The sequence below is a fragment of the Mytilus trossulus genome, unplaced genomic scaffold (genome assembly GCF_036588685.1).
Source record: "Mytilus trossulus isolate FHL-02 unplaced genomic scaffold, PNRI_Mtr1.1.1.hap1 h1tg000164l___fragment_2___debris__unscaffolded, whole genome shotgun sequence".
Taxonomy (NCBI): Eukaryota; Metazoa; Mollusca; class Bivalvia; order Mytilida; family Mytilidae; genus Mytilus; species Mytilus trossulus.
The window spans coordinates 979,414-993,592 of record NW_026963305.1 but is presented as its reverse complement, the minus strand read 5'-3'; the positions used below and the strand labels follow the sequence as shown (position 1 = coordinate 993,592).

General features: G+C 32.5%; 1 protein-coding gene across 1 annotated transcript; it reads right to left on the bottom strand.

The window, feature by feature from the left end:
• Window positions 1–1,071: 1,071 nt before the first annotated feature.
• On the bottom strand, window positions 1,072–13,860 carry LOC134700619 (glyceraldehyde-3-phosphate dehydrogenase-like). Its single transcript, XM_063561988.1, has 10 exons — window positions 13,772–13,860; window positions 9,334–9,382; window positions 8,210–8,306; window positions 7,368–7,474; window positions 6,053–6,143; window positions 5,441–5,556; window positions 3,767–4,000; window positions 3,198–3,276; window positions 2,358–2,539; window positions 1,072–1,326 (listed from the first exon to the last, which is right to left on the bottom strand). The coding sequence occupies exons 2-10, from the start codon at window positions 9,357–9,359 to the stop codon at window positions 1,251–1,253; spliced, it is 1,008 nt and encodes a 335-aa protein (XP_063418058.1). The 5' UTR covers window positions 9,360–9,382; window positions 13,772–13,860; the 3' UTR covers window positions 1,072–1,250.
• Between the last annotated feature and the right edge of the window lie 319 nt (window positions 13,861–14,179).

Below are 14,179 nucleotides of genomic sequence, written 5' to 3'. Positions count from 1 at the left end.
TATCGAAATCCTATATTAGGGAAAAAAAATCATTTATACCCAGGAGCCCCCTTAAACAGACCTAAACACAATCATTAACTTGTAAACTATGTAAAAGTTTCAAAGTCAATGAACCATGATAAGGGGTGGGGCTATATAATCTCCATGGAAACGATACTTTCAAATGCCAATACATTTGCATAGCAAAAATCATTGACTTAACATTAGCAGTTCATCTTAAACTGATCTATAAATCACAAACTAATACATGTAAACTAAGCAAAAGTTTCAAAGTCAATAAACCATGACTGAGGGGGCGGGGCCAAATATTCTCCATGGAAATGAGATGTGATAATGCTTGTACAACTGAACACCAATTAACCTCGGCCTACTACTAATGGTTCCCCTTTAACTGAACTAATCACAAACTAATACATGTTAACTTAGCAAAATTTTCAAAGTCTATAGACCATGACCGAGGGGGCTGAGTCAAAAAACATCCGTGAAAATGAGATATGCCAATGCTTATACAACTATGTACCAAATATTTTTGACCTACCACTAGTGGTTTCCCATAAATTGACCTAATCACAAACTAATACATGTAAACTATGAAAAGTTTCAAAGTCAATAGACCTTGACTAAGGGGGTGGGGACAAATAATCTCCATGGTAATGAGATGTGCTAATGCTAATACAACTGCATACCAAATATCATTGACCTACCACTAGTGGTTCACCATGAACTAGACCTAGTCATAAACTAATACATTGTTGATGCCAACTCCGTCAAAGCGAGACAAAAACTGACAGGGCTGTGTTAAATTTCAGGATTTTTTATTTAGTTATAATATGTTTAATGACACACATCTTCAAAAACTCAAATGATGGCATTTCATCAATTGATTGAAAATTTAACAAAACAGAAAATATGGCTGTTAAGTACAGAAGGGTTGGCAGGTCCTTGAAAGAGATGTGTGCTGTGGACTTTGGATCTATATTTTAATCCAATTTGTCAGTTGCAACCAGTCAACTTAATTAATGTATAAAACTCAATCTATTCTGGCATAAATAAAATAACAGTTTAATACCATTAATAAATTATACTTTATTATGTCAGTTGTATTAGGAGTAAAAAGACCTAAGGTCTGTAAACAAAAACAAATTTCCAAAAGTGGAAAGTAAACACCCAACAATTAGCACTAAAACATGTCCATCCAAGGAATTCAGTTTGTTCATATTAAAAGCAAAGGGATTTATAATGTTGACTGTCTATGCACTGTCTACTTTATTCATGTGTAGTAATAGATCAATCACTCTACAGCTGTATCCATACTCATTGTCATACCTAAAAATAGAAATGGTTGTTTAAGATCGTTAGACAGGCAATTCTGTTTGCTAAATACCAATAGAGTAAATTGGAAGAAAATTTTTTAATATATATAAATAGGTTGTTGTTTGTTGATGTGGTTCATAAATGTTTCTGTGTTTTTATATCAATTAGACCGTTGGTTTTCCCTTTTGAATGATTAAGCACCAGTCATTTTTGAGGCCCTTTGTAGCCTGCTGTTTGGTATGAGCCAAGGCTCTGTGTTGAAGACCACACTTAAACCTATAATGGCTTATTTTTTAGAATTGTGACTAGGATGGAGAGTTGTCTCATTGGCACTCATACCACATCTTCTTATATCTAATAGCTACTTAGTTTTCCACTATGTAGAATTTTTATATCAATTTCAGTCTACTCATTGAAGCATGTACTTGGTAAATGTGAATCTGATGTATTGAAATCTGTCATGTTTTTTTAACATAACTGTCGCCACTTGATTAAAAAAATGTTTAATACTCCAGCCTATCCTTCTAATTATTCATACAAACTAAACATCTTATATCAAATCAATATCATAGGACAGGCACAGGTATATATTTGTTTAGGGGCCAGCTGAAGGACGCTTCGGGTGTGGGAATTTCTTGCTACATTGAAGACCTGTTGCTGACCTTCTGCTGTTTATCTATGGTCTGGTTGTTGTCTCCGACACATTCCCCATTTCCATTCTCAATTTTACAAGAATGTGGCAGGGTTTTAATGTGTCTGTATGCACACAATCCTCACATAAATGCAGGTTCAGAAAGAGAGTAAGTATAATTGACAATTAAAAATTGTTTTGTCGAGTACAACCCTAAGCAGACCAATCTTTGCTTTTACTCTTAAATATCAGGTGATGGGCAATACTTCTTTTGGTGGTAAGTTTGCCCCTACCCGAGGTTGGAATCCACAACCTCTTGCACTAACTAGAATACCAGGAGATGGTTGTACCAGGTTGTGTCAAGAAGTGAGCTTTCAGCTCTTACAATGTACATGAAAATAATTCTACTTACCATGAAACAAGTTTTACAAAGTTATCATTAAGAGCGATTCCAGCTTTGGCATCAAAAATGCTACTCCTGTTGTCTCCACGGAAATCTTCAGAGACAACATCGTCTTCTGTGTATCCCATAACACCCTTCATTGGACCCTCAGATGCTGCTTTAATGGCGGCCTTAATGTTATCATAAGATGCCTGCAATTAAAGGTTATATTTTGTCAATAAATACCTTGGATCATCTATCTTTAAGAAAGCATCAATAAGGTGTCAGTTAGAGACCGCTTGCAATTTTGTGGGAGGCATTTAAATACAAACAAAGAAAAACATTGAATAAGGTTTCAAGTTTTATAAATTTTGCCACCAGGGACAAAATTTAGGATATGACACAAATAAATATCAAGTAAAATAACATTTTAGCTGATTTTGATGTGTTTTTTTTTTTATGGCAGCCATTTCAAAAATGCTGGTCAAAATTGCAAGGAAATTAATTTCGATGCATTTTTAGCAAAACAAAATATTGCAAACCTTATATGGAATAGCAAATTAATATACCTATACATAATTTTCAATTTCAAACTAGAATAGAATGTATTTACAAAGGAATCAGTTATTATATAAATCCTAGCAGAACAATATGGTTGTTTTTCTTTTTCTATTTGAATGGACCATTTTTCACAAATAAATATATGTACATCTACATATAAGGCATAAGAAAATATGAGATACACTAGTTTATCTCAATGATTCAGAGGCTTTGGTAGCTTGAAGGCAGTTCCTGTTAATTTATTCTGTATAAACAGGTATACCGACTTGACAGAAAGGGAGATAACTACTATTTGTATATACAACTTACACCATTCTTTAGTCTAACTGTTAGATCTACTACTGACACATCTGGAACTGGTACCCTGAAGGCCATTCCTGTTAATTTACTGTAAATATACATGAATAAAGATTGTTAATTAAGTTATACATTTATATGATTGTTGCAATTTTTTAGCATAGTGTTAATATAAATCAAATCACATTCAAATTTCATCTTTCACTTTGTTTAACATGTTTGATATGAAGACATAAGTGATCTGATCAGTGAACTTATAGCATATACCCGGTTTTCAAATCTTAGCATACAAAAAGTTCTATTTTTTTTCACTACAAACTATATACGAAAATTATCAGCCAATTATTTGGGAAAAAAATATGTTGTTTGATGTTCTATCTTGATAATTACTTAATTGATATGATTTTGATCTTATGCACAGAAAAATTGTGATGTAGAATTTGCCTTAACAAGTCTAAAATGATTCAAAAGTTAACTATTATGTCTCTTGTGAAGAGTTGTGTCATTGGTAATCATTCCACATCTTCTGTTTTCATTTTTACAATTTGAGTATGACACTTTAATAACCATATAATATTTACCCATTGAGTTCTGGAATGACTTTACCGACTGCTTTAGCTGCTCCTGTTGAGGATGGGATGATATTTTGGGATGCACCTCTGCCTCCCCTCCAGTCCTTCATGCTTGGACCATCAACGGTCTTTTGTGTAGCGGTCATTGCGTGAACTGTGGTCATTAATCCTTCTACGATACCAAATTTATCATTGATAATTTTAACTAGAGGAGCCAAGCAGTTGGTTGTGCAGGAAGCATTGCTGTAATAAATATTGTAAGATATTATTTCAAAAAATCTCAAGTTTACTCAGTGACCAGCCCTGGACTCCTTACACTCAGTTGCAAGTCCTAATCATAATAGACATTGGCAAATCACACTTTAACTATCAAGCAGTCCAAAATTGTTAACAAAAGTATATATCCAATTACTTGAAAACTTATACATCAAATAAAGTATTCTACACATCTAATATGTCATGTTTTTGTCATACTATTAAGGACACTCTTATGTTAGTATTAAATCAAATCTTAGTTTAAACATATTTATTTATAGTGGATTGGGAAACAAGTTTTACAACTTATATAAATCCCTTTCCACTTTGCGGGTGCGAGTGCTGCCTTGTAGCGGCATTAGCCTACTCTCTTTCGAAATCTACAAGGGTGTCTTTAACGTGCAAGAGAAATGGCTCTCTCTTAACACGGGCCAGCCATTTATCGTCCCCGTCCGACGGACTATCATCGTTTCCTCAAGACCATACTCGCAAATGGTGTCAAGGGAGAGCCGAAAATTGAGTTCCTGAAATTTTCATCCCAAACGGGAATCGAACCAGGAACCTTTGTGTTAGTAGTCCGATGCACTAACCACGGCTCTCTAATCAAATCAAATCTTAAAAAATATTTGACCGAAAATTTAATTTCAAGTTGTACATTGTTTTATAAAATGTTTACTTAGGGACGACATCAAAAGATTGATGTAAGATAAAAAAAACTTCAATCAAATAGTTTGTGGGTGGGGTCAACATTGTTGCAAGTTTTGTTAATCCAACATCGATTTTACATATATCCCTATTGGTCAATTAATTTTTCCCAAATACAGTTAAGAGAGGGGGTGTTGGGGTCAGTGAAAAAACTATATGAATTAAGTTTTTTTATCCTACATTGTACTTTTGATGTCGTCCCTTACTAAATACCAATATTATTTATTATAATGAATAGACTGTATTTAATTTAAATATAACCAATTTAAAACCAATTACAATAACCTTTAAAATCTGTTTTTGTCTGGACAATAACATTACATAACAATATGTTAATGATTGCCTGCCACAAGATTTATTTGGGAACATGCCAAGATTGTTTTTTGTCATAAGGAAAATGATCACGTCTTCAATGTGTGATTCCAGCATTTTAGATATTAATTCACAAAATACTGCTTAATGATCTCCAATTGTAATAAATCTGACAATGATCATATGTTTATCCTCCTCTTACAAGTAAGCAAAATCCAATCTTAATTTTTATAAAGCATTAATCTTATATTATCACTTTGTGTGCCAAATTCTGTCATGCTTATAACGAGACAGAGTTAGATCGCAGTAAATAACATCTGATGTGTTGGGGAATATATCATGAATCGTATTTTGGCTTCATGTAGATATCTTTTTAATAAACATAAATATCAGCACATTATAATTACACACCTGACAACAGTAAGATCTTTTGTGTATTTTTCCTCATTGACACCCATTACAAACATAGGACTGTCACTTGATGGTGCTGAGATAACAACTTTCTTGGCACCTCCTTTAAAATGGGCCTACAAAATAAATTATAATGTTTCATTATTACTAATTCAAAGAAGCACCAAAAACCAGTTTCACATTTTCTACATTTTAACATGTCACTGTCCCAAATCTCTACAACCATGACAACTATTAATTTTGTGATAGTTGGCAAAGTTGCATCAAATCACAATTTATTTGTCTCGGACAGTACAGAGTAAGTCATATTAGATCCAAGGTTGTTTATAGTTGTTATCTATATCTTTTGTTCATTTTTGTTGTAGGGTTGCTGTCTTATGAACGTGTACCACAATCCAGGAAAAATGTATGAAAGGGGTGGGTGGTGGTGGTATCGAAAACATTTATAACATATCGCTCCACCCATTGTTTTATTCTAATTTGTAATAGCAAAGTATTTGCTTTTTCCCCTACAAAACCACAAACAAATTATCATATGATAAAGTGTTCATCCTTACCATACATTATTAAGGAATAATCCTAATTCATGTAATTGTATCATGGATAACTTACAGATGCTTTATCTTTGGTTGTAAAGACACCAGTAGACTCAACAACATATTCTGCACCAGCGTCTCCCCATTTGATAGCTGTTGGATCTCTCCTGCAAATATAAAACATTGTGTTACTACTCTCAACTACAAAATATGACTTTCATCTTTTGGACAGCTATGATGATATCTTACTGTAATTTAAGTACATTACTAATCAAATTTACTGGGAGCAATGCAAAAAGTAAAACAAATCCCTTTACTTGTTTAAATATTCTGCCTTTGAACAGATTTTGTCAATAATAAATTTTATTAAGGTTAGGTGGTATGGGTGTCTACGATAGAATTGTTCATGGTGTGCCAATGCAAAATGTAGTTTAAATTGGGATATGTTCAAAAATATTATTAAAATGATAGGTCACCAAGCATTTTCTCAAGCTACAGGTTGTGACAAAATGACACACTTTGTATGAATTCTACAGGAAAAAAACATAATAATGTGATTAAAAGCTAATGATAGAATTGTAAAATAAAATATGAGAAGATAGCTTTTAGAAAATGCTTTGAGAATATCATAAGATAGGGTCATTATCCTTTTGTCACAATTTTTTGAAAATATTAAAAACTTTAAAAATCAAGCAAAAATAATCTACAATTGTAAAAATATTTAAAATATCTATTTGTTAAAATCTTAATCTGCATTCATTAAATTTTGCTAATTTGATTGAAAATCTGGACCTTAGATTTTCTTTTACAAATATACAATCCAAGGTGGTGAAAGACACCCATACTACAATAATCTTATCTCTCACACTAAATTAATTATACTTTAAATATCAACCAGACCAAAAATAGCCATCCTTGAGAACTTATCAACTTTTAGGACTTTTAAATTCCTTAAACATGTTCTACATTTGTAGATAACAACAAGTATTTAAAACTACAATCACATATAAAGTTGGCTAGCATAAAACAAGAGCGTCCTTAAACATTTGGGCCACACTTAAAAATATCTTGGTTTGCCCAAACCCTACCCAAAGGTTGAGACAGTGGGTAGGTAGGTTGGCATTTTTTTCAAAAAAGAAATTGAAGTATCAGATGTTAATTAGTCTTCATGTCTATTTGATTAAAAAAAAGCCTTCTTCAAATCAGGACAATAAAAGAATTTGAGTAGGCAGCTTTTTTCTGGGTAGGTAGCGTTTGGGCAAACAAACCGATTATTTATTATGGCCTTGCTAACTGAACATTTCAAGTCTGCCATGGGCCATTAATTTTTGGTCCACCTATGAAACGAATCTGAAAAATATTGCATGTGAAGTACAAAAATACAAACATACTCTCCAAATACAGTAATAGCATTTCCATTTATGACAAGTTTTCCATCCTTTGCTTCAACTGTTCCTTTAAAGGGACCATGTGTGGAATCATATTTAAACATGTACACCTAAAAAAGAGATAACACTTTCAAGCATAATACAATAACAAGAGAGCATGGGTTTTAATGCTAATTATAAGCATCCCCTACTTGTAATTCATAGAATCAAAAAGATCACTTGACTTAAATCATGATAATAATAAATTTTACTAAACTAAAAGTGTACACCATTACAACTGATCAATGTTAAGGCCACCAATACATATGTTTCTTTAATGTAACCATCAGGAAAAAAACAGGATCAACTGTTCAACAAATCTTTGTTAATTCTATTATCATTTGATAGGTCAATTTAGGTCGTGTATTGCATTTACCTATATTTAAGGTATTCTAGCCAATTAGACAATTTTAGACAATAGTACTTGTTAATAAATTTTGGTACATGTTTAAAGATAGCAGTGAAACAAAAACATTTTTGTCAAGAATAACTGTTGAAAATACAATTTCTCTAATGTTCAGTGAAAATGCCTCAAGAGTGGCGATAACAAAAATATGAATTGCAAAATATGTCATGTATGTACATAAAGTAATCTGTAAAGGGTTGAATAATCATCTAGATTAAGATTTTTTTTTAGGAAATGCTAGAAATTTAGAGACGCTTACATACTTTTAAAAGAAATGCAAGCTTATCAGATTTTAATCAAAACAAAATAGTAATGTCCTAACAGTCATCACAGTTGCTAGTTTTTCATCATACTAAGAACAGGAAACACACATATATCATTTTTACCGTATAAAACTTACCATGTATTCAAGGTCAATAAAAGGATCATTAACAGCTACAACTGATACCCCCTTGTCTAGGGCAGCTCTCATCACCAGACGTCCAATACGTCCAAATCTAAAAATAACAAATTGATCAGTTTACTTTTCCTTGAATAAATGTCGTCTGGATAAGTTACAAAAAATGTACATTTAGAGATGTGACGATTTTAAGACAGTTTGATGAATGCTTTTTGGGATTTTACAGGCCTTCTATACCATGTATACAAAACTTGTATGTTTATTTCTTTGAATTTATTCCAAAAAAGTAATTGAAAAAGAAAGACAAAAGCATGTAGTTCATTTTCATTTAACTAATTAAGTAGTATTTTCAATATCTTAAGATGATTGGTCAAGAGCTGATTCGTGTAATTGTTAAAATTACTAAGAAATGAAGAACACTTGCAGGAAAAGTTGACCCTAGCCAAAACCATCATCAAGAACTGAGCATGTTTTGTTTCTCTTCACATACATTTAGTCTTTGCATGCACATGTACAATAACTGTCTAGTCACATTTTATCCTGTTAACACATGTAACAGTGTACAGGAAATTAATATTCATGATCAAGACTTCTTCCTTAATGATACTCTAAGTGTTAAAATATGTGATTACTTTATCTGAACAGGAAACAACATTATAACTTCAAGTTTTATTAAAATATATTGGAACATGTTGATCTATCAACTTTTAAAAAGAAATATTTGCCTGTGCCAAACATGCATAAACAACAGGAAGATGTTAGTCATTATAAATCATTAGATTTATTTAAAACCTGTCCAACTCTAACATATTCATTATATTTAATTCATGTCCCAGTCTTCACGCTGAGTGGCAGCCCAGCAGCCTCAGGCTTGTAAAATTGCTCTCGGGCCTGTAAAAATCATATCTACAGGCCAACAGAATCTAATTAAAAAAAAATTAAAAAATTGAGCCACTGGCCTGTAGATTTAATAGTTCATCGTGAAGACTGATGTCCCACAACTGTGCCCTAAGTCTGGTGGCTTTAAATCCATCAAAGGAATGGCTGTCTGAGACATGTTTGTACAATGAAATCATGGTAATTCTAATAATGACAACTAGAGTAAAGTTTGATTGGTAACTTACCCATTGATTCCTACTTTGAGAGTCATACTGGTGGCTTAAAGGAGCTGTACTGCAATAAAGAAAATTTAAACATTTAGTGTCAAATATACATTGTAACATTGTTGTACAATGTATCATGCAAATCATCCCTCTTTTTTAACAATCATGTTCTACCACTGTGCAATGACACAAGAACCTTATCTGTTGAAGTAAACTAGGAAATATACTACAAAGACCAAATTTGGATATTTCATACATTTTGTAGATATAGGAAGATGTGGTGTGAGTGCCAATGAGACAACTCTCCATCCAAACAACAATTTAAAATTAAAGTAAACCATTATAGGTTAAAGTACGGCCTTCAACACAGAGCCTTGGCTCATACCGAACAACAAGCTATAAAGGGCCCCAAAATTACTAGTGTAAAACCAACGGTCTAATCTACAATGTATATAAACAAAACGAGAAACACGTATATATTACATAAACAAACGACAACTACTGTACATCAGATTCCTGACTTAGGACAGGTGCAAACATTTGCAGCGGGATTACACGTTTTAATGGATCCAAACCTTATCCCTTTTTCTGAAACAATAGCATAACATCACAACATAGAAAAACATACGATAAAATATCAATTGGCAGACTTAACTCAATCAAAAAACGTATGACTACACAATGAATATATATGCTTTTAGTCTAAATAATGTCAATTTTGGTGTTGTAAAATTATTATCAGAATTATCAACAAGCAATCATTATTTATATAAAAATGTGTGGGTATGATTGCCAACTAACTAAAATAGACCAAATGACACAGGAATTAACAACTAAAGGTCACTGTACGGCCTTCAACATACAACAATGACTAATGAGAATTACAAATGTATACTGCATGGTCAGCTAGAAATGGCCCCCAAATGACAAAGCTGAATTCAAACAATTTTTTTAATATCTGATTCAAGTGACATTGATACTGTGTCCACAATTGTTGGAGGTATGAGTAGTCTTCCTATAATAATTACCTTAATATTTAAGTACTAATTATCTTGCAGAAATTATCAGTTCAACATCTGTGTTGTTAGCTAGGATGACCGGTCATTTCAGGTGATGACCTTGTACTGAATTTGGGACAATGTCATGAAAAATCACTCTTACAAGTATCATACATGTACCTGTATTTTCTTTAAAAAAAAAATCACCTCTTCAAATGTAATTATTCTTGTTACCCCCACTTATTTCAACACTCACATCAGTGAAATTTGATTGCAAACAATAAATTTAAGACATGCCTAAATTTTATTTCATATAATTGTACTGTGAGATGCATGAAACCTTGAATTTTACAGGAAAATTAGACAGCAACCATTTGATTTTCTGGGGGGGCTATGGTTCTTTTTTCTGAAACTTTCGTTTTCGCCTTCGGCATAGAACAATCTTTTTTTTAGCGACAAACCGAAAACAATTTTTCTCTTTCAATTTTAGCATTACATTTAGTGGCAGCTGAGGGTGAAGCAAACAATTTTTTTTTCTCAGGGTCCCAAACAAATTATTTTTTTCAAAAAAAACCAACAATTTTAGCATTACATTTAGTGGCAGCTGAGGGTGAAGCAAACAATTTTTTTTTCTCAGGGTCCCAAACAAATTATTTTTTTCAAAAAAAACCATAGCCCCCCCCCCCCCCCCCCCCCCCCACCACCACCAGAAAATCAAATGGTTGCTGCCTTACTCCGAGTGCCTTCATTAATGTTACATAATTAATGCATTATGTGACTTTAATATGAATGATTAATACTAAATAACCCATTTGTCTGTGATTTGACATGAACCCATTTAGAAGTACAACAAACATGACAAAAGGGAACCCAAAACTGTACAAAGTCAAAGGACCCAGGTGACTGGTTCATCTGCACTCAGAATAAATTATGTGGTTTTAAATACAGCAATGTAAGCCAAATGGTCCTCACAACTTTAAACAAACAAGTGTAGAAGTCATGCTGATAATGCTGACAGTAGCATTCATGCTACATGTATATATATGTATATGGACCATAATTTGCTATTGGGCTCCGTTTCCTATAACTATAGAAAAGTGATAAAATGTGAATTACTGTAAGAAAAGTTGCAACTACATCTAAAGATGCCATTATTTTTATCAACATACAAGTGTATGCTACACTTCCCTAGAAAAAAAAATAAAATATACGAATTTCAAAGATTCTACAACCGTATTTTTGTGTCGTTTCTCGCGTTATTTATTGCTTCCGAGGAGCATAACGCTGACTGATTTATAGATAATCGTCACCGGCAAATTCGTAACTTTTGCTTTCAAATAACAAAGAACATCGACCAATAAGAATAGTGAGAAGAAAATGCCGAGAACTATAAGTATTTATGTAGCAGATGTAAGAACAGTGGCGTGATTTTTGCGTCCGATTTCATAACGCAATTTTTAGATGATGTAATCTGCTTTGTTGTAATAGAATTCTTAAAAACAATATGCAAATATGAACTCTCGCGAGATGTTCAAACAGGTAAATCCGAGATGATTTACATTCTTGTTTTGATCTTCGTAATAATTAAGTAAGAAAATTACGTTGCCGTTATGCGTTACATTTCACACGAAACAGAAGTCCAATTATTTATTAAAATTGTTTTTGTCCTTAAGTTCTAACCATTTCCGGTCATACGTGAAACATGTGACTAGCATGTGATCACGCCATTACGGCCGGATGTACGAAATACTAGGTCTAAACATTGTTTTTGTTTCCAACGGGATGTTAGCAAACATAATCTGTAGACTTGTTTCGTCTTGTTTAAACGGGGAAAATACAATTGTCAAAGAGATTGCGCCGGTGGTCTGTTATTTTTCCTATGTGCATAATGTTACATACGATCCTGTGTGAAAATAAATGCCCAATGACTTGACAAAATCGATTTCATATTTGACAGACGTTAGAACACACTTCGTTTCCCGATAATGACGTGAAGAGTCCTTGGAAAAATCAATCGAAATTACGTCTCTTATCATTGTACCAATGCTCGTTGGATTGATTTAACTTCAGCAGTAAATATTACTGGATATTTTAGGTGAATAAATATAATTTAATAAAAAATACATGTTAATATACCGTTACACTTGGAATGTACAAAGTTGGAATCCTGTCACAGTTTTTAATTAATATTTTTTTATTCATGTTCTGCAAACACTTATCAGAAACGCAATAAATTTGTCAAAGGAGAAGTAAACTTTTAGCATGCATGACTTGAAAGGAAGTACTTTATTGATTTTAGCCCACTAAAGTAGGTTAAAATGTGGAAACCCTGTAGATGGTGTACATGTCACAAGTATCACATTGTGTCTATTTTAAAGATTTTAATTCCAAGTTAAAAAGATTTTTCTTTACTGGATTTAAAGAATGTTACATTGCCAATGATTTGGAATAAATTGTATATAACTGGAAAATCAAAACCAAATATAAATACATTTTTTTTGCTTAAACATCATGATTCAACGATTATGGTATCCTGTATCAATGGAGAAAATATGGAAAATTCTGAATAAAATGTACTAATATGTTTTCAAAACAAGCACATATTTAGGAGTTCTATAATACTGTTACATTTAAGATGGATTTTAAGAAAAAGTATACTGTTCAGATTAATTCAAGCAGATTTTGCAATAAAATAAAACTAAAAAAATGCTTTCGGTTTCTTCTGGTTTCCTGTCAGGTTTAAAAAAACCTTTAATATAACATTGAAAATAGATTTTAAATATTAACATGAAGCAAGTAACACTAGTAATGGTGTTTATTTATGCCTTTTGAATTATATTGTGCAAAATAAAGAAAATAAAGATTGGTTTCCTGTTTGGTGTCATGTCACGTAAACGGTGAATCAAAATGTATTAATTTTTTCTCGAAAAACTCAATTGTTCCATTCATACTATTCTAACACCAACACAACCCACTAAATAAAAGTTTAAATTTTAGAACTTATAAAAAAGGATACAAAAAGAAACCAAAGGCCGAATACCAAATTATGGTCCATATCATGTAAGCTGTCACTGATTTACGTATAAATTTATCCGACCTTGACACTATCCTACCGGCGAACATATGAAGGTCATTACAAGAAAAATCTTATTAAATGCCATTAAACTTGGTTTTTTCAGGTGGTTTTTTTTTCAATTTCAAAGTAAATGAAATTGTTTTAGAAAGATGTGATCAGCCAGACAGAAATCATGCGTGATTTTTTATGAGATTCAGGAAGAATGACATCCGACACTTCGACGGACGTGCTGATGAAAGAAAACTGTAGAAAGTCACAATTATCGAACACAATAATTATAATAAACATTTTCTACAGTTTGTTTTGACTGTCACTGATGTAAAAAGTCTTAAAGTCAATTGAGTTTATAATTATAAATAGTAAAATAGACACGGATTAATCTTACCTTGCGACGCCGGTAGCTGAAAGGTCCAGAAGGAATAGAGCATGCGCAACATTCCAAATTTGGACATCCGGGTGTTCTCTTGACTTATCCTTATCAAAAGGCGTTTTGATTTTTTTTTTATATTTTTAATAGCTTTTTGCACAGGCGCTTGGGTCTATGATATAGATTTTTTTTTATTTTTTTTAATTAAAATATTCAATTTTCTATATTTATAATACATATCTATCACTTCTGTGCATGTCTCACCAAGTTTGGAGTGATTTAAACGACCCATAGAAAATACCAAATTTTACTATCCATACTATAAGACCCAAGCGCCTGTGGCTTTTTGTACACAGCGATACGAAAGCGTATTAGGAGGGGGAGGGACAGGGGTAAGGGAGACAGGGAGAAAGGGGGTAGGAGAAA

Excerpts from the sequence above, each read along its gene's own strand:
- LOC134700619 (XM_063561988.1), bottom strand. The coding sequence starts at position 9,359 with ATGACTCTCAAAGTAGGAATCAATGG. Across the intron at positions 3,277-3,766 it reads GTCATTCCAGAACTCAATGG|TAAATTAACAGGAATGGCCT; the intron begins GTAAATATTATA and ends GTATATTTACAG. Across the intron at positions 2,540-3,197 it reads CAGTTAGACTAAAGAATGGT|GCATCTTATGATAACATTAA; the intron begins GTAAGTTGTATA and ends CTTTAATTGCAG.